Raw genomic sequence first — 21,810 nt, 5'->3', positions numbered from 1 at the left:
AGCAGTGTCTGTGCTACCATACACTCTAAAGCACAGTAGTTAGATGTTCAAACAATACTTTTTCCAAACAATCCTTCAACATACACTGTCAATACTGTCAATCTCACCGACAATCCATTTTATGCCTGACACCAAAGCAGATTTTGTAAAGGGTTTGTAGCTCACCCTCCACTCTCAGTGTGCATTGGCACCTCCTGTAGACACTCTTGATGATCTTGAAAAATTTGCATGGAATCCTGTACTTTTCGATGATTTACCAGTGAATCTCTGTATATGCAGTCAACACCTTTTTGAAGTCGATGCAGTTAATTAGCACTGGTTTCTACTATGTAAAGCACTCATCTATTACTTGTCACAACATGAAGAAGTGTCCTAGAATAGTTGTTGTTAAGACAATTTTGCTTTAGGATTTAAGTAATTGAGCTGTTAACAAATAGATTTCATTTTTTGATGCAGTTGAGTGCTACATCTTTCAAAGTCAGCATTTTTTTCATAATTCTAGTTCACCTGGAAATGTGACAATCTGACTAACAACAATACAACTATGCTAAAGCAGCCACTTCTACCCTATTACTTCCTAGTTTGAATGACTATGACAGTTACTAACAGGACACTTGTGGCATGGCATAACCTCTCCTGAATTGCTGACAAATGTGCTAAAGAGTAGTTGACAATCCCCATGCCATAATTTCATGGCCAAGAAAAATCAGCTCAGAAGATTTAAAAAATAATCTTTATTTAAAACAATTCCTGTGCACAGAATTTAAGTCAGGTTCTCTATACTTGAAATAAGTTCCAATAATAGTGTCCAGATTTTTAGATGTTTTATCACTTATAAAAACATCATTTGTTTCATATACACTGAATTTCCTATACAAGATGATATCATCTGAGGTTTGCAAAGAAATAGATCTGGCTCAGTTCGAGTAAAATATTCCGATCGTTACTCTAAACTCAATCATAAGAAATTATAGAGTCATCAGAGCAAAAGCTTTCACAACTTAGTACGAATATTTGACAGGACGAAGGTAGGGAGATCTGAATATTTTATGCAAATATCTTCAAAATCTTTGGAGCAAAGTTTCAAGAATCTCAAACTCCATCATTAAGCCTGTGACAGAAATGATGTTAACTTTTCAATAAAGTTCGCATCTTAGATGTACAACATCATCTGTTTCAAGCAATTCAAGTGTAAATCCTGTCTGTTCCAACAAGTGACTGTGTTTTGAAGACCAATCACTGTCCATGCTCAACAGTAAAATGTCATTCTTGACAAATTATATTAATGAACAACAAAGACAGCTGATACAATATGCATCTTGAATGAATACTTATTTATACAGCTAACATTATTTCTGCCACAGTTAAACAGATTTATGAATTTAAACCTGAAATGAAGAAGAAAAATAGTATGAAATCTTGACTTGTGCTATACAGGATTTTTTATACATGTTTTTTAAAAGCAAGCCATATCTTTGCACAGTCTACATTTTTAAGCCAAAAATACATGTACATGTAGTAGTTATGTTGATATATGACAAAATTTTACAAACCTGTAAATCACAATAGATACAATCAGTACAAATTCAAGAATAGTCAATAAACTGCAATGGAATTCAAGAGATCTTTCTTTCTCACATCCTGTCTGCCATCTTTAATTACAACTAATTCATTCAAGTTCCTATCTTTCACATTCCTTGTAAATGCACAAGCTGATATAATTTTGTCTACTTAATTCAAATGTACAATTTATAATTTCTTGTTTCTTTTGCAATTATCAAAGATATATCTAATTCACCATTGGTATGAATGGACAGATCTAAACTTGTAAATAATTAACAGTCAAAAAGGAATATTCTTTGTTGGTCAAATTAAATAAGTCAATATGATTACATAACAAATTTCTTGAACAGATCCAAATTGAAAGTTTTTATAAAAACAAGCATTAAAATGATTAATTTAAAAAACAAACAGACAAAGCAAAGGATTAGAAAAATAAATTTGAGATCCCGAGTACAATATTTACACCCTATATACATTCTTAGTTGGCATAAAAAAGAAAGTACATCTAAAGGTCATTCCTTATATAGTTTCCTTTTAAAAAATATAAAACAAAAAAATATGTGTCTATTTCAAAATAGAATCATAACAAATGCATTGCTTTGTTTATATATTACCATAAAGCATTATATTTTACTACACATCAGAAATAAGGATGCAACTTACACTATACAAGCATCTTACACTAATAGAAGGGTAATTTTTTTAATGTCTTTTTCCTGGCTCATGTTTATAAATCCAAGAAATTTGGCTTGTATGCATAAATGAGCTTTATCAAATATACATTGTTTTTATGTGAATTAAAGTGGTAAATACAATGTCTGATTTTTTTCTTCCATTTTACCCAGTCAAATTAAGGCTGTAAATGTAATATATGATTTTTGTTCCTTTGGTTTTATATGGTCAAATTAAGATCTTAGTGAATTAAGGCTGTAAAGGCAATGTCTGATGTTTTCTTCCATTTTACATAGTCAAATAAAGGCTGTAAATATAATATGTGATTTTTTTCCTTACATTTTATGTGGTCAAATCAAGATTTTAGTGAATTAAGGTGATAAATATTATGCCTGCTTTTTTCAGTACATTTTACATAACCAAATTAAGATTCAATATTTATACCTATTTACTCGACACAAAGAAATAAATCACCTGCATCTATAGTAGGTTGTATTAAGTCAATTCTGGGTGTGTGTGTGGGTAAAGATAATTTAAGAAAATTATATGGTGCACATTCTACTTACTGATAAAGTCAAACAAATGTTTTGTATATATTATTAGCCAAAAGCATAAAAAAATCCAAACTGTACATAAACAGAAATTCTGCACATATTTTGTATTTTATGTTTTTCTTGCATCAGATTTATAATTTTATTAATACTTTAAAAGTTATAAAATATCTTAAAATGAATATTATTTTAACTGGAAATGATGGGTTCAGCCAGGTGATATTACCTTATGTCCACGCCCCCTGACCAAATACCCCTTGGCATTGGATTGACTACTGCTCTGTTTCTGTTTATTTTGCACATCCCTTAACAATATATCGGGGTTAATACAGAATTCTGAATGATAAATTCAAAGACTTTTCCCAAACTTTCAAAGGCCACAAACACAGATTTCCAAGACCTATTTTCACTACCATTTTGTATACAGGTTTTATGAGAAAACAACGAAAATGCAAAATTCGACAATATTATTTCACAATGAAATGAAGCTGAACGGGTCATCGAAAGAAAGAAACTAGGAAAACTTGACTACATCCAAATCAAACAATCTTGGACAATTTCATTTGTGATTATGGAAAGAAATTAAAATGTTTGACTTTATTTCAATTTTCAAAGACTTTTAAAGACCTCAGGGTAACCTGCTTGATTTTCCCAAACTTTCAAGGCCTTGAAAATGCTACCTCATTTTTCCCAAACTGTCAGAGACCTTCAAAGACAGTATGAACCCCGTATGTACATGAAATTCTTTGTTCAAAAATAACAATGCATGCTGAATTCAACACAACATAATTTTACATCTCTGGTTCTATCACAGACCTCTGATACACTGGACTACAATTTTGACAAAAATGACCCAAATTGTTTTATAATCATTATTTCAGATATTTATACCCAAGAAACAAATACAGTAATATAAGATTTAAAGATATCAAGTATAAAAAAGCAGTTCTGTTAAATGTCTATCAGTGATAACACAAGAATCTGTCAAATGTCTATCAGTGATAACACAAGAAACACATAAGGTGTGTGTGTGTGTGTATGTCTATATATATATATATATATATATATATATATATATATATATATATCGGAATGGTGATATAAAACAGGAAAATACTTCTTATCAATAATACAAGTTTTACTGTTTTGTAACTATGTGACTAATAGTTAATATTTCAAAAACTAAAGCTGTGAATTATCACTGTAAATTAAAGCTATGTTTTGTAAACAACTGTTTATAAACAAAAACTGAAGTTCAAAATGAATTCATAAACTCCATTTGTCATGCAGGCAAGGATTTTTATGCATGGTCGGCCATATCTGCTAGCTTTAGCAGTTGCTTTTAACCAAAAACTCAGGTTCAAATAACGGCAAATTAACCCCTCCAATCTATTCAATTTTACAAAAATAATATGAAAAAAAAAAACGTATTGGTAGAGGATACATTATGTAGGATTAGGATTAACCGATAAAGGAATGAAAAGCGCCTGATCTTATTTTCACAAAATTTAATTAAAGTCATTTCATTTTTTGTTCCATTAAAAGTGGGACACACATATATAACTACATAGATGTAAAGACGAAGGTAACACCACAGTTCCCTTCCACAGAATATGGCTGAAGCATAAATGTGAAACCCTGAAAAGAATCACAATGGTATACAGATATGCTTAAATGTTATGTCAGTTCAAAACACACAACAGTAACTCATCTGACACAAAGTGTTAAAAATCATACTGTACAAAGGCTTATTTTGCATCTAGTGAATTTATTTTTGTATTTGGTTTATTAACTTCTCAGAACAAAGTCTCTTCCCACTAATCTAAACGTTCATTCTTTTTTGCTTTCAAATGAAAAATTAAGTCAGGAAAGAAAAACAAACAAATTCAAATAAATCAATCCCTTACTGTATTTATATTGTATAACATGTACCATCAGTGAAGAGAGTAGATCCATGTCAGCCATTGTAAAATGTACAAATGGTTCCAAATCTATGTTGTTCATTCTATATTCTACATACAGCTAACAGCATAAACTCATCTGCCAGTGTATTCTGCAACAACAAATCCTAATTCTTACTATTTTCTGTTGAGCACTTGATAAGAAAATATTGTAAAAAAATTAAGTAAAATGTAAAGTTTCTTTGGGATTTAAGTTAAGAAATCTGAGTGTGCAGTTTAAAAACAGGAAAACTGTCAGACATGTTTTCACCTCAAAGCAAGTAGTACATAGCATCTATGCATTCAATGAGACAAGCAAGATAATATAAGCACTAAAATGTGAAATGTGTCGTCTGGACATTTGTTTATTCTAGTTTCCCATACAATACAAACAAATTATTGTCAATCAATCAATCAATCTATCAAACAGGGCTGAAATTACCAACAGACTGGTAATTTATGACTAGTAAATTTACCACTGAACAAGTAAATTTCATGATTTTGGTATTTCCACTGAGCAACTGTTGGATAGTCATTACCATCTTACTACAACTGAAAGGCAAATGTAAATAATGTAGTTGAAATGTTAAAGCAAAATCTGCAATTATCCACGTGGCACATTGATGCTAGCCAGCTTCTTTGGGGGACAAATCATGAGGACAAATAGATTTTGAAGCCTACTGCAGGTAAATAAATCACTTGTGATGGGTGCATTTGAAATGGCTCTGCTAACTATATTTTGTTTACCAAGGTCTTATACATAAGAAATAGAAAACAAGAACAGGCGAATGGTCATTCTGGGGACAAAATACAAACCTGGAATGTGGGGAAATCCAATTTATTCAGTGTTTTTCTTCATGTAAAGATGCATGCCAATTTTATTTCAATATGCAAAAAAATCTTGATAAAGTTCAGTTGCAGAAACAAAATATAAAGGAAATCTGGAGCCATCACCCATTCAAATAATGACAGATGCTGGAAAGTGAATTCTTGCAAGGTATCATAACAAATGCAGAAGGAGAACCCATATGGCTGACCCCTCTTCACAGAGGGATTAATAGCCAAAAGGAGAGAAAGAGAGAGAGAGAGAGAACAGATGCTTGAAACTGAGTTCTTCCAAGTATCATCGTTACAAAGCTGCAAACGAATATCCCACAATTCCAAGCAATGTTGTAGAGGTCAAATTGTTCATTTTCAGATCAAAAGACAAAACAATTACAATATAGTTCCATCAAATTTGTTGAGCAGGACCCTAATTTTGAAAAATTCAAATCCTGATTTATCTATCCATCTTCTTATCCACTTATCAGTCAGTCAATTCACCCTTTCATCCATTGGATATCAATTCATTAGTATGTATACAATTATATTTCACTACCTATGATGCCCCATATGTGGGAATCTGACATATATTGCTGAAATACAACTGTGATACAAAATAACTTATACATAAAATATTTAGAAATAACATCCAATCAAGTTCTACAGGTATCTTCCTGGTATTGAAGACACATCATATTTTAAATTAAAAAAGTTAGTGGCAAGCTGCAATAATGTGATAATTGTTTAAGATTCTACACACGCATAAGCCAAGTCAGTTATAGAAAGAAAAACGTTACAACATTAGCTGAAAGACCTTTCATTGCAAAATTTTGTGTCAACAAAACAGAAGATAAAATAAAAAACCATGCACAAAGAAACATATTACAGCAATGGTAGCTATACTACTATTTTACATTGATTTCATCAGTAACTAATTTGGTCCCATTCACAACCACCCTTTCAAGGTACATGTGCATCCAAAATTAAAGATTCCTGTAAAACCATGTAGCAAAGTCAACTATCACTGACTTAAAGTCTGTGAAATCAATATTTTTCATGAGGGTACCAATTTTTTGTGTGGATATTTTGGTTCCTAAAAACCAAATTTAATGACACACCAAACAGAGGTCAGTTTTTGCAAACAAATGAATCATTTTTCTAATTCAAAATATCATGTAATGACAAAATTGTCATTTTACAACACAAAAAAACACATAAATACTGATACCCACAGAAAAAAATGAATTTAACATGTTTCTCAAAAGTACGTCTGTAATGATTTTTAGTATATCCACAGATGTTTGGATCAATGACAGAAAATAACATCAAAGAAATATTTTCAAAATACATTCAGTGTTTTATATATACAAGGCACAAATTTCAGTCAAAACACATCAGTTCCATCTATGAATTTAGCATAAGAAGTAAATTAAGTTTGTCAATTTTGTTGTGAAGAATACAAGATATATTAGCATTTCTGAATAATTTTTATTCCCCTAAGCAGCTGTGGCCAATCTACTATATAAAGGCAACAATTAGCAATACCACATAATGCTTCAAAATTCTACACCCATACTACTAAAATCTATGTGATTTGTGGAACAACTTTACATGATATGTTTCAGAATTAGGCACAGTTAAGAGATTTATGGCTATACAGTGAAACCTGTCTTGAAAGATCACTTCTGCGTGTGACTACCTGTCTTTAGAGACCATGTTCTCCATGCACAGATTTATTGATAATACAGTATTAAGGCTTGTCATGAGAGATGACCTAATGTGAGAAACCAGAAGGGGTGATCTTTCAAGACAGGCTGAACCGTATTTCATAAAATATTATCAAAATAAAAAATGTCAACATACAAATTAATAGCAATCTCCTTATAGTAGATGCACTAAAATACCTAAGTGTATGTTGAAATGTCAGAGGCAGATATATATATATATATATATATATACCAATGATGACATAACTGTGTCCAAAATTAAACAACTGAAATAATCTGAAGAGTATATTATAAACAAAAAAAACAATAAAAAAAACCAACAAGCTGCTGCTTCTTTTGTAGTTTTATACGGCTGTTTATTCTATATGTGCCATCTGGAATCTAGCAAAGTGGAAATGCTTAAAGGACACTTATGTAGGGGAGATAACCTCATGCTATCACCAGAGGTTCGTCATCAGAAAATCCTCTTATCAGTGGTTCCTCATCTTCTCCTGTAAGTAAATAAAAATGCATGCTATTAAAATTTATACAATGTATCTTTCCAATTCTTTTTTGGCTCCAACCAATCTTTTGCCCAGAGCAGAGGGGCTATCATAATGGTGGGTCATGGATTCTATAATACTATATGTTGCATTATGGTATAATTCATATATGATATCCAAGTTTGTTTAAAAGTTTGTTCTCTAAAAAAGAACCATTTAAATATGTCACCATGAAAAATAGCTGATATTTATTACTAACAAGGACAATAGGAAATTAAATGCTATAATTAGAATCAACACTTAGCAGACATATATGCATTCAAGAAACTGTTGATTCAGAATATGGTAAACCTGTTGTTACATATTTTTCTCGATGCTAGTAAAGCATCTGATGAGGTCATTGATTAGACACTTTTTCAAAGTTACCCAAAAATCAAATACCCTTCAACATAGTTCATATCCTAGTTAAAATGGTATGCCAAGCAGTTGTACAAGGTTCTCTGGGGATGTTCCGTATTCAATATGTATATTTTAAATGAAAACTAATGGAGTGAGGCATGAAGGCGATCTTTCAGCTTTGTTATTAATATATGCATAATTTTTAAATCATAAATTAGACAAATTTCATGTGAGGCTCTCTCTGTCACAAAATGCTTTATATCTCAACAATATGTAAGTGACAAGTCATTATATCATTGGTTAAAGGAAATTATTAAAGAACATTACACATTTGAGAATAGTATCATATATAATCACAAAAATTCGTATGCAAGGTTTTTCAGCAAACTCTTTCAAAATTTACCATCTCCTCCTTCCGTAATCTTAACTGTCACGCTCTTACCCAAGTCAACAGTTATTTAGATAATATTTTAAAATTCAATCTGCCAGATGATGTAGATAAAATGAAACATTACAGATTTTGTGTACTTTAATATGCTTTATACATTGTTCTTAAAATATAAAAGTCACATTAATATGTACATCTTACTGCTGTACAGTGTACTGCATGCATCTATGCACATAATTCAGTGAATGTTTTTATTTAAATTTAAATGCAATTTCTCAGTGCAAGATAGGTCATACATGGTAGTCAGTATAACTAGTTAGGTTGAACCTGGGAAAATCTCAGTATGAACCACTGACTCACTGGAAGCTACTGGCAGCTTTTTCACATACATGTACCCACATTTGCCGAACCAAAGACTCAAAACCATGCAGTGATGGCAGTGATCGGTAACAGTAAGTGTTTAAAAGCACCTGGCCACCTGAATTTAGTGAATGCACCTGGCCACCTGAATTTAGTGAATGCACCTGGCCACCTGAATTTAGTGAATGTATAAAAGAAACAGTTATCAGTCATAACAATAGTTGTCATTAAGCTTTCCAGATGGAACAAAACCTTTACCACATTTGTGTTTGAATTTGATGAAGTAATAAGAAAGTATGTGCTTTCAAGGACTTATAGTAAGAACTGTATCTTGAAATCTGTGGAACTACTACATTTGTTTTAATTCTTGGATTATAGATACCGGTAGATGGAACAAATTACTATTTAAAAATCTCACATAATCATGTTCTTAACAATGACAGACATTCAGTAGGTTGTTGTTGCTGTTGTTGTTGGGTTTAACGCCATTTTTCAGCACAAGATAGACTATACATGGCAGCCAGTATTAATGGTGGAGGAAGAACCCAGGAAAATCCCGGAAAGAACCACCGACCACAAGAAGCTACTGGCAAGCTTTCTCACATACCCACATTGGCCGAATCCAAGACTCGAACCCACGCAGACAGAGGGGAGATGGCAGTGATCTGTAACGGAGAGTGCTTTAGATCACTCTACCACTTGGGGCCCCCATTCAGTAGGTATATATATATGTGTACATTAAGACACAAATGATGTTTATATTTAAAGTACATTTACATTTTAATTTAGATAGATAAACCATGAAATAAAAGAATTCTTGTGTTATCTTATTAAAGCACCTTTATATTGACAAAAGAATGGAGTAACAAAATGAAAGATGGAAATAAAATCATAGATGCAACCCGACAAATATCACAAGATAAAAGAAATTACTGGACTGATACAAAAAAGAACCACAAGTTAAGAAATGGAAATGACATTGATATAACCAAAGAATTACAAGATGAAAGATGGAAATGACATCATGCTGGTAAACCAATTGATAAAAAGATGAAATATGGAAATTACTTCATATCGACACAACTAAAGAATAAAAAGACGAATGATGGAAATGACTTCATTCTGACACAAAATAAAACAAATCACAGGATGAATGATGGAAATGACTTCATTCTGACACAAATATAACAAATCACAGGATGAATGATGGAAATGACTTCATTCTGACACAAAATATAACAAATCACAGGATGAATGATGGAAATGGCTTCATTCTGACACAAAATATAACAAATCACAGGACGAAATGATGGAAATGACTTCATTCTGACACAAAATATAACAAATCACAGGATGAATGATGGAAATGACTTCATTCTGACACAAAATATAACAAATCACAGGATGAATGATGGAAATGACTTCATTCTGACACAAAATATAACAAATCACAGGATGAATGATGGAAATGGCTTCATTCTGACACAAAATATAACAAATCACAGGACGAAATGATGGAAATAACTTCATTCTGACACAAATTATAACAAATCACAGGATGAATGATGGAAATGACTTCATTCTGACACAAAATATAACAAATCACAGGATGAATGATGGAAATGACTTCATTCTGACACAAAATATAACAAATCACAGGATGAATGATGGAAATGGCTTCATTCTGACACAAAATATAACAAATCACAGGATGCATGATGGAAATGGCTTCATTCTGACACAAAATATAACAAATCACAGGATGCATGATGGAAATGTCTTCATTCTGACACAAAATATAACAAATCACAGGATGCATGATGGAAATGACTTCATTCTGACACAAAATATAACAAATCACAGGATGAATGATGGAAATGGCTTCATTCTGACACAAAATATAACAAATCACAGGACGAAATGATGGAAATGACTTCATTCTGACACAAAATATAACAAATCACAGGACGAAATGATGGAAATGACTTCATTCTGACACAAAATATAACAAATCACAGGATGAATGATGGAAATGGCTTCATTCTGACACAAAATATAACAAATCACAGGATGCATGATGGAAATGGCTTCATTCTGACACAAAATATAACAAATCACAGGATGCATGATGGAAATGACTTCATTCTGACACAAAATATAACAAATCACAGGATGAATGATGGAAATGGCTTCATTCTGACACAAAATATAACAAATCACAGGACGAAATGATGGAAATGACTTCATTCTGACACAAAATATAACAAATCACAGGACGAAATGATGGAAATGACTTCATTCTGACACAAAATATAACAAATCACAGGATGAATGATGGAAATGGCTTCATTCTGACACAAAATATAACAAATCACAGGATGAATGATGGAAATGGCTTCATTCTGACACAAAATATAACAAATCACAGGACGAAATGATGGAAATGACTTCATTCTGACACAAAATATAACAAATCACAGGATGAATGATGGAAATGACTTCATTCTGACACAAAATATAACAAATCACAGGACGAAATGATGGAAATGACTTCATTCTGACACAAAATATAACAAATCACAGGATGAATGATGGAAATGACTTCATTCTGACACAAAATATAACAAATCACAGGATGAATGATGGAAATGGCTTCATTCTGACACAAAATATAACAAATCACAGGACGAAATGATGGAAATGGCTTCATTCTGACACAAAATATAACAAATCACAGGATGAATGATGGAAATGACTTCATTCTGACACAAAATATAACAAATCACAGGATGAATGATGGAAATGACTTCATTCTGACACAAAATATAACAAATCACAGGACGAAATGATGGAAATGACTTCATTCTGACACAAAATATAACAAATCACAGGGTGAATGATGGAAATGACTTCATTCTGACACAAAATATAACAAATCACAGGATGAATGATGGAAATGGCTTCATTCTGACACAAAATATAACAAATCACAGGATGAATGATGGAAATGGCTTCATTCTGACACAAAATATAACAAATCACAGGATGAATGATGGAAATGGCTTCATTCTGACACAAAATATAACAAATCACAGGATGAATGATGGAAATGGCTTCATTCTGACACAAAATATAACAAATCACAGGATGAATGATGGAAATGACTTCATTCTGACACAAAATATAACAAATCACAGGATGAATGATGGAAATGACTTCATTCTGACACAAAATATAACAAATCACAGGATGAATGATGGAAATGGCTTCATTCTGACACAAAATATAACAAATCACAGGATGAATGATGGAAATGACTTCATTCTGACACAAAATATAACAAATCACAGGATGAATGATGGAAATGACTTCATTCTGACACAAAATATAACAAATCACAGGACAAAATGATGGAAATGACTTCATTCTGACACAAAATAAAACAAATCACAGGACGAAATGATGGAAATGGCTTCATTCTGACACAAAATATAACAAATCACAGGACGAAATGATGGAAATGGCTTCATTCTCACACAAAATATAACAAATCACAGGATGAATGATGGAAATGACTTCATTCTGACACAAAATATAACAAATCACAGGATGAGTGATGGAAATGACTTCATTCTGACACAAAATATAACAAATCACAGGATGAATGATGGAAATGACTTCATTCTGACACAGAATATAACAAATCACAGGATGCATGATGGAAATGACTTCATTCTGACACAAAATATAACAAATCACAGGATGAATGATGGAAATGGCTTCATTCTGACACAAAATATAACAAATCACAGGATGAATGATGGAAATGACTTCATTCTGACACAAAATATAACAAATCACAGGATGAATGATGGAAATGACTTCATTCTGACACAAAATATAACAAATCACAGGATGAATGATGGAAATGACTTCATTCTGACACAAAATATAACAAATCACAGGATGAATGATGGAAATGGCTTCATTCTGACACAAAATATAACAAATCACAGGATGAATGATGGAAATGACTTCATTCTGACACAAAATATAATAAATCACAGGATGAATGATGGAAATGGCTTCATTCTGACACAAAATATAACAAATCACAGGATGAATGATAGAAATGGCTTCATTCTGACACAAAATATAACAAATCACAGGACGAAATGATGGAAATAACTTCATTCTGACACAAATTATAACAAATCACAGGATGAATGATGGAAATAACATATTATTGACAAAACTGAAGACTCATATGATGAAAGAGGAAAATGACACTGCACTGTCAAACCAGGAAAATCACAAGATAGATAACTGAAATCACACAATACTGACACAACAAATGAATCACATCTCAAAAGGTAGAACTATCATTGTATTAATACAACATAATCAAGAGAAACAACAAAAATCACAAGACAAAAGATGAAAATGATATCGCACTGACAGACTCAAATAATCACAAGATGAAAAAGAAAACAGAAATTACATTGCAATGACAGAACAAACAATCGTATGATGAAAGATGAAATCATAATTCGAAGTTTATACATTCCTTCTGTTCAATGTACTTGAATATGCATGAAATTCATAATTATATCAATCAAAATAGATAATTGTAAGTGATCTTTGTTTTTGAAATATTTTCAAACATTTTTTCCCAATCTCCAGTCACTGTGTTATATTTCTGAGTTTATAAAACATAAGGGATACCATACCAAGTACATCTTATATGCAAAAATATTTGACAACTATATTCATACAAATGTCTTAAAAGAATATAAAACAAAATAATTTTTTATCAACCTGACTTTAAGCTCTATCAACATTTCATCCTTATTTACAGCTTTATCTATACACTGTGATGAAATGGAATCTACAAAGATAAATTCTGCATTTTGTACCTCACAGGCTTGCATGTAAAATAAAAGTATTTACTTCTGCTATTAGACACTGATATATAAAATATAAATTTAAAACTTTTGGCGTGCAAAGGGGACACAACTTGAATGCATTCAGCATATAAAAAATTATGCACCAGATAAGTTCATTGCATCAAGGACCAGTGAACTCTATGTCATTTGTCTGCCTGGCATTATGGCATCATGGACAAACTGAACTCTCTGCCATTTACTTGCCTGGCATCATGGCATCAAGGACTAACTGACCTCTATGTCATTTACCTGCCTGGCAACATGGCATCAAGGACTAACTGAACTCTATGCCATTTACCTGCCTGGCATCATGGCATCAAGGACCAAATGAACAATGCCATTTATCTGCCTGGCAACATGGCATCAAGGACTAACTGAACTCTATGCCATTTACCTGCCTGGCATCATGGCATCAAGGACTAACTGAAATCTATGACATTTACCTGCCTGGCATCATGGCATCAATGACTAACTGAACTCAATGCCATTTACCTGCCTGGCATCATGGCATCAAGGACTAACTGAACTCAATGCCATTTACCTGCTTGGCATCAAGGCATCAAGGACCAACTGAACTCAATGCTATTTACCTGCCTATCATCATGGCATATTGTGAAAAAACTGACTTTTAGTTATTCTGGACAGAAATTTACTGTAAAGAATCATTACTGATCATAAGTGAGAAAAATGGCAAACTGCAGTGTTTGGTTTCAGAGCTACATCATGGGAATGGGTAAAAAAATATATCATAGAATTCATATAGACAGGAACTTTATTTTAGTTTTATGTAGAGAAAATTAGTCACATCTGGCATCTGTGAAAATTCCACGCATCTACATTGCAAAATGAAAATAAAACTGCCCAATGATGAACCATAACTAAACTACCATTTATGAATATTTTATTAAAAATTATTATGGCCTGTCTTGATTCCTCAAATTAAATGGAAATACTGGCACAAAAGTGACTGTGTGATACCATGAACACTCAACTTTAAATACTATAAACAATTAAAAAAGAAAATGTTCACATTTTTTCCCTTACAGTGAGTATCATCTTATCACTATCGATCCATTATTGGACAAATTAATAAGACTCTTTTCAAGCTCTTTCCACAACATCAAATACTTATGCAGCATTGAATTAGTCATGAGTACAAGTTTCTCTAAGTTACAAGTAAAAGTTTCTCTTAGTCACGGGTAAAATTTCTCTTAACAAGTTAACTCACATAAGTTGCCTTAGTACTCAATGTGCCTTGCAAGTTCTAAACTCAGATTCTGACAAACTGTATTGAGTACTATTGTGCAAATTATCAATGCCTAAGCTCATCCTTTAATGTCTTTGACAAAATAGTTGAAAGCCCATATTTTTGATTAATTGTAAATAAAAAGGATCATTGAAAGATTATTATTAGTAGTAGCAGTAGTAGTAGTAGTAGTACACCACTCCCTCTGTAACTCATGCCCGGATAACTCGTGATCCCGCTTATAACGCAGTGTCTGTCTTGGCTCCCGATTTTTTCCAGAGAAAATGTATTTAAAATATCTTTAAAATATGCTGAACGTGAAAATATTAAGATAAGAATTGGTAAAATAAACCTTGATACATTGCTCGTTTTATCATCGAAAATGGTGATTAATGCCCGTAAAAATATAATCCATATTTTGAAATTTGCAAGTTCTAAATAAGAATTAATTTCAGAGATCTCGAAAACACTTAATTACGCGTATTTGGATGCCAATTTTTGATCTGGGACGCAGAAAATCACTCAGGTGGGAGTCCTCCGTATGCATGTAATAGGTGTGCGGGAAAATTCAAAGATTTGCCAGTCCTGTTTCAGCCACCTGCTTTGTGGGGAAATGTGTTGATCAGTTAAATGTGCTGATATTTACGATGACAGAATTTAGTGACTGAAAGACTCCTTGATGTACATACATGTTGCCATTGTATAAAAGTACATAAAAAAAGAACATGATGCAATAGCTAGGCGGCTAGTTCAAAGGCTTTGACTGGCGGCCGGGTGAGAAAATGTACTGATATTTAGTGATTGAATTCAGAGGCAGAAAGACCCAGTTTTAAAATCCTAGCGAGACCTCTGTTTAAAGATATCATATATTATGTAAGTTTTTATGATAAATAGTTGTCAGTATACTGTAAATAAACAGTCTGGTGAAATAGCGATCAACGAAAACTTCTGGTAAATGCTAACAGGTGGCAACAGAGAATGAAATAAACATCAATTAAATGTCTTCCTGTGTGAAAGTCACGTTCTAATCCTTTATTTCCGTTTCAGTGTAAACATTATAATCGCAACATATTCTGGTCATTGAAAACATGAAAAGAGTCAATTGACTGTCACATCGAAACCCGTGAGTACTTCTGTGAGAACCTAATTACATGCCGGCTTTGTTTTGATCAACAACTTGGGGAAGTGTTTGTTGCATTAAAAAATTGATTACAAGAGACCTGGGGTGCTGGATTAAGGGTCCTGGAGTTGCCTTTGACGTTTAGCAAAACAGTAAAAGAGACAGCGACGATGATAGTGACTTCAAAGGTTTCAGTGAAACTGATGTCATTAATGCCACGGCTGTTTGGGAGAAATTCGTACAGACTCATGGTCCTGAGATGGGCATTTCTCTTGATGATATGGAGGAGTAGATTTGTGCTGACAATGATTGCCCCACAGCCGAATACATGTCAGATGAAACAATAATTAATTCTATAATGAACAAATTTGCAGCAGAAGACGATTCTAACAAGAGTAGTACCACAAGTGTTGAAAGTGATGCAGACGCAGATGTTGCACCACCTCCCCCCTCTGCACAGGAAGCAATAAAATCTTTTGATACTGCCATAAGATGGCTGGAGACCCAAAATGTTGACTATGTAAAGCTCATGCAGTTGAGAAATCTGAGGGATTTTGCTCAGTGGCAGAGAAACCAAGGAGTAACACCAAAAAGAAATTAACTGATTTTTTCAAAAAGTGATTTAATATTTGTCAAGCATGGCACAAACGGCAAGTATTAACATGTTCTAATTTACGTTGTTTTAAATGTGTAGACCCATTAAATATGTTAGTACTGATTAACCCTTGTTTTTTGTTTTCCATTTTACTTCTATCGCATTCAAATCCATCTATCTATCTATCTATCGTTCGATCGACACTGTTTCTTGAAAAGAGTCGATCTTTTGTATTTAAAAAAACATCTAATTTGGATCAAACAATAAAACTAGAATGTATCCAATTCAACATAAAAATTAGTGACATAGTACACAATGTGTGAAGTGGTACACATGTTAAGCGAACAGAAACCACGTGGAATAATGTTTTCAATGATCGCCTCAATATACTGTAAATTATCCTGAAATTAATGTTGCCCTATGAGGAAATAATAAACAAATTACATCGTTATGAAGAGATATTTATTCACAGTTAATCTCAGTACAATTATAAAGTGAGTATTCAACACTATAATCTGCCTAACCCTTCCCCCTTATTTTTCCTTTATGTCGTCAATCACTTTATTGGTTTTGGGCTATATTTTATAGGTCCCTCGATAACTCGCGCCTCACTTATAGTGTGGTCGATGTTTCTGGACCCCGATGTGCACGAGTTATCAAAGGAGTGGTGTAGTAATTTTAATAAGACTACTTTCAAGCTCTTTCCACAACATCAAATACTTATGCAGCATTGAATTAGTCATGAGTACAAGTTTCTCTAAGTTACAAGTAAAAGTTTTTCTTAGTCACAGGTAAAATTTCTCTTAGCAAGTGAACTCTTAAAAGTTCCATTAGTACTCAATGGGTAAAAGTTCTCTTAGCAAGTTAACTCTTATAAGTTCCCTTAGTACTCAATGGCGAGTTTCTCTTAGCAAGTGAACTTAGTACTCAATGGGTAAAGTTCTCTTAACAAGTGAACTCTTATAAGTTCCATTAGTACTCAATGGGTAGTTTCTCTTAGCAAGTGACCTTAATACTCAATGTGTAAAGTTTCTCTTAGCAAGTTAACTCACATAAGTTCCCTTAGTACTCAATGTGCATTGCAAGTTCTAAACTCAGATTTCTGACAAACTGTTTTGAGTACCAATGTGCAAATTATCAATGCCTAAGCTCATCCTTTAATGTCTTTGACAAAATAGTTGAAAGCCCATATTTTTGATTATTTGTAAATAAAAAGGATCATTGAAAGATTATTATTATTATTATTATTATTAGTAGTAGTAGTAGTAGTAGTAATTTTAATAAGACTTACCTAGGTCATCGGCAGCAGTCAGAGTTGTAGTTCCGGACCGAGTATCATAGTGACTTCTAGCATATGCCAGGAAGCTCCTCTGCAATCGCCGATGACGAACAATGAAAATTGTCAGGAATATGACCAGGGCTATTATTACCACGGATACAGACACAACGATGGCAATCATGTTTGTCTTGGACAATGCCACCTCGTCATTCTTGGAAGGGACTGCAACTCCTGATGATAGAAAAAATACTTGATAAATGCAATACATTGTACACATAAGTTTTACTATCACAAAATGATTTGTCATTCAAGTTTTCATGCACTATTTGTACTGCAGATCTAATGTTAGAAACCGAATTATAATTATATAATATATATAGAGCCCCTCTCCTGCATTCCATATTATGTACCAACTTTGACAATGATCCATAAACAATGGCATGACAGCTACCATTCACACAATTCTTACCATTACACTGCATTCAGTTGCTGGACAAAAGAGGTAATAACACTTACTCAAACAAACAAAAAATATGAGAGGACAGTGATTTTCTGATAAGTGCATCTTTATGGCAATAAATTGAAAAACATAAGACAAGTTGCAATCATATTATATCACACAATATATCCAGCTGTAAGCTAAAAAATAAAACTAATTGAACAACAACTGCAGCAGCAATATGACTGTGTCAGCAGGCATATCTTCCGATGACAACTTTAATATGTGTCAAGTTTCACAGCAATCCACTGAAAACTATGGGACTTACTTAGTGGAAAATAACCTTCCAGAATGATCTAATGAGCCCTGTTTACTTACAACACAATAACCTGTAAAATTCACTAAGGAAACTCCAAAACCCTGATCCAAAATCAACATATTTACTTCTTCTAATTTAGCTGAAAAAAAATCCTGAGATTAAGTTTATACACATTGAGAATAATGAAGCTATTATTAGTTGTTTACATAAAATGAAATGAATTTTTTTAAAAGTCAATCAGGTCAAGCAGAAATTAAGTCAATTTTGGACAAGGTCAAGTCCAGCATACAATGTTACATTACAATAGCATGTAATGAAATTAAAAAATTAAAACTAACAAACAAACAAAATTAAATTAAATATACATAACTGTGTATGTATGTATGTATGTATGTATGTATGCAGGTAGGTATGTATTTTGATTCTTAAACATTCTTGGGAATCCCATGAGAGGAAGCTGCTAAATTTTACCCTTGAAGCCAACCTGGGAATCCCAAGATATGAAGTTACTACATTTGATCCTTTGAGTCCTCCTGGAAATCCCATGAGAGAAAGTTACTACATCTAACCCTTGTGCCCTCCTGGGAACCCCAGAGGAGGAAGTTAATGTATAGATTTGACCTATAAGCCCACCAGGAACTTCAGAGGCTGTAGATACTAGAGTTGAGCCATGAGCCCTCTTGTAAATCCCAGAGAAGGAAGTTACTATATAGCTTGGAGGAATATCACTCAGAAGTTAACAAAATATTTTAACGAATAGACAATTAGAATTTATCAAAATATTCACATGCCTCTTTTGAAAAAGATCTTCTTTGGTTTTAAATCAGATTCTGATCTTACTTTAAAATGTTAAACATTTCTTTCAATTATTCATGTATGACATATATAATTCAACAACTGCATATGATCATGAGATTTGGGTTTTTCTGATCCACAATGACTTGAAGGATATCACTGGTCTTTGTTCGAATCAAAAGGCTTTCATTCTAAAGATATGTAACTATCAGGTTCTGTCTTTAAGTCAAGAATTATGGGGATTTAAAGGAAGATTCTTACTGAAAATATCCCAACAATTATTTCTGTATGTGCAATCAGACTTACAACTAACAGAACTAATAATTTACCTGGATTTACAACGTCCTCTGCAAAGCTGAATTTTCCTGGATATCCCTGCGTTGTAACCACACAGACTTTAAATTTGTATTCATATCCTTGCTGTAAGCCTGTCACGTTCAGACTTGTAGTTGTGGTACTATGGTAGTTCTTAAAGCCATTATCTTGCTCAAATTTTGTCTTCCCTTCTGGCTCCTGCAGCATATATACTTCATAATGCTGAGACAAAGAAAAAACATATATTTTATATGCCTTTGTACTTGGTACAGAGTAATTTATATGCCTTTGTACTCGGTACAGAGTAATTTATATGCCTTTGTACTCGGTACAGAGTAATTTATATGCCTTTGTACTTGGTACAGAGTAATTTATATGCCTTTGTACTCGGTACAGAGAAATTTATACAAGCTTGATAACCTTTGCCTAGACCGCTTCGGTGGTATAGTGGTCAGAGTGTATGCCTCGAAAATGCGGGAGGTTGCAGGTTCGAACCATGGTTGAGTCATACCAAATAGTTATAAAAATGGTACTAACAGCTGCCTCGCTTGGTGCTAAGCATCATCAGATTAGTGTTAGGACTAGTAGAACTGGTGTTGGAATAATGTGACTGGGTGGGACATAATGTTTTATGCCTGTGGCATAATGCCCCAGTACTAGACATCACTATAAACTGCCACAATGCAGACATCATAGCAATATAACTGATAATTTACTAACGCTACATTGAAAATCCAACTCACACATAATCTGTGCCACAATGCTTATTTGACCTTCTAAAGACAAAGTCAACTGACTCCATAAAGCTGATACTTATTACAACAGGTGTGCTGAAAACAGTACATTATATGCCCACCCCATGTTTCATAGTTCTCAATGCAGGCATTTGTAAAGCATTAACGACTCTGGAGATTTTTTTACCAATGGGCATTCTTGATACAAACTTACATGCAGAACCAATTATATTCTTATCAGACTTACCATGACCTTTGACCTTTAAACCTAACTCTATAGGTTTCTTTATTACTCTAAGTGTAAGCCATCCAATGATTGGTCAAGGGACATACTCTAGAATAAAATGGCCACTTTTCTTTGTGGCACATTAACCCAGAGCATTCATCTTTTGAGCTCAAAATCAATAGACCTTTCAATTCTCAAGTGCAAGCCCTCCACAAACATTGGTCAGTGTATGTGATATAGAAGTAAAATTAGCATGCAAAGACAATTTTACTTCCTTTAGTGTCAGTGATCTTGACTTTTGGCCTCAAAAATCAACTAAATTCCTTCTTATCTACAAACTTTGGTGAGCTTAAAATGAAGAAATGAACATTTTGTGCATTTTTCAGCCATAATAAGTTTAACCACTGACCTTTTGACCCTAAAATCAAGACGTATTCTACCCTACTCTAACTGCAAGCCATCCACAAAGCTTAGTCAGATAAAACAGACTCAAACAGAGTTTTTCAATTGTCCAAGCATGTGATAGTAGCCATTGCTAAGTCTGTATCCTATCATCCAGTGCATTAAATGTGTTTTGGGGTCCCATGAATAACCCTGACCTTTGACCCCCAAATGAGCACTTCTTCATTGCCCTGTGCACAAGCCATCCACCATGTTTAGTCAAGGTCTGTGATATAAAATTAATGTAAATGAGTAATAGCCAGGGTTTGTTCTCACCCCACATGAATCACTTATCTGGCTGGGTCCAATAATCAATGATTCAGTGTAGTTCCACAAAGATCACATCCTACAGTTCAACTTTTCACACTGATATTACTTTAGTTACTGAACAAAGATTCATAAAGTTTAAGAAGAAATGCATGCATTTGGATTGTGTGGACATAAGAAAATT

General features: G+C 33.1%; 1 protein-coding gene across 2 annotated transcripts in view; it reads right to left on the bottom strand.

The window, feature by feature from the left end:
* Positions 1–719: 719 nt before the first annotated feature.
* Positions 720–21,810, bottom strand: part of LOC149793145 (sortilin-related receptor-like) — a 241,847-nt gene continuing 220,756 nt past the window's right edge. For both annotated transcript variants that reach the window (XM_089967067.1, XM_089967068.1), the window contains 3 exons: positions 19,973–20,180; positions 18,103–18,321; positions 720–7,766 (listed from right to left, as the gene is read on the bottom strand). In XM_089967067.1, coding sequence (XP_089823193.1) covers positions 7,705–7,766; positions 18,103–18,321; positions 19,973–20,180 — 489 coding nt within the window. In that variant the 3' untranslated portion in view covers positions 720–7,704. The remainder of the gene's footprint in view (positions 7,767–18,102; positions 18,322–19,972; positions 20,181–21,810) is intronic.

This window comes from Sinohyriopsis cumingii, chromosome 8 (genome assembly GCF_028554795.1).
Source record: "Sinohyriopsis cumingii isolate HCF-2022 chromosome 8, ASM2855479v2, whole genome shotgun sequence".
Classification (NCBI taxonomy): Eukaryota; Metazoa; Mollusca; class Bivalvia; order Unionida; family Unionidae; genus Sinohyriopsis; species Sinohyriopsis cumingii.
This window is presented reverse-complemented; position numbering and strand designations above follow the sequence as displayed.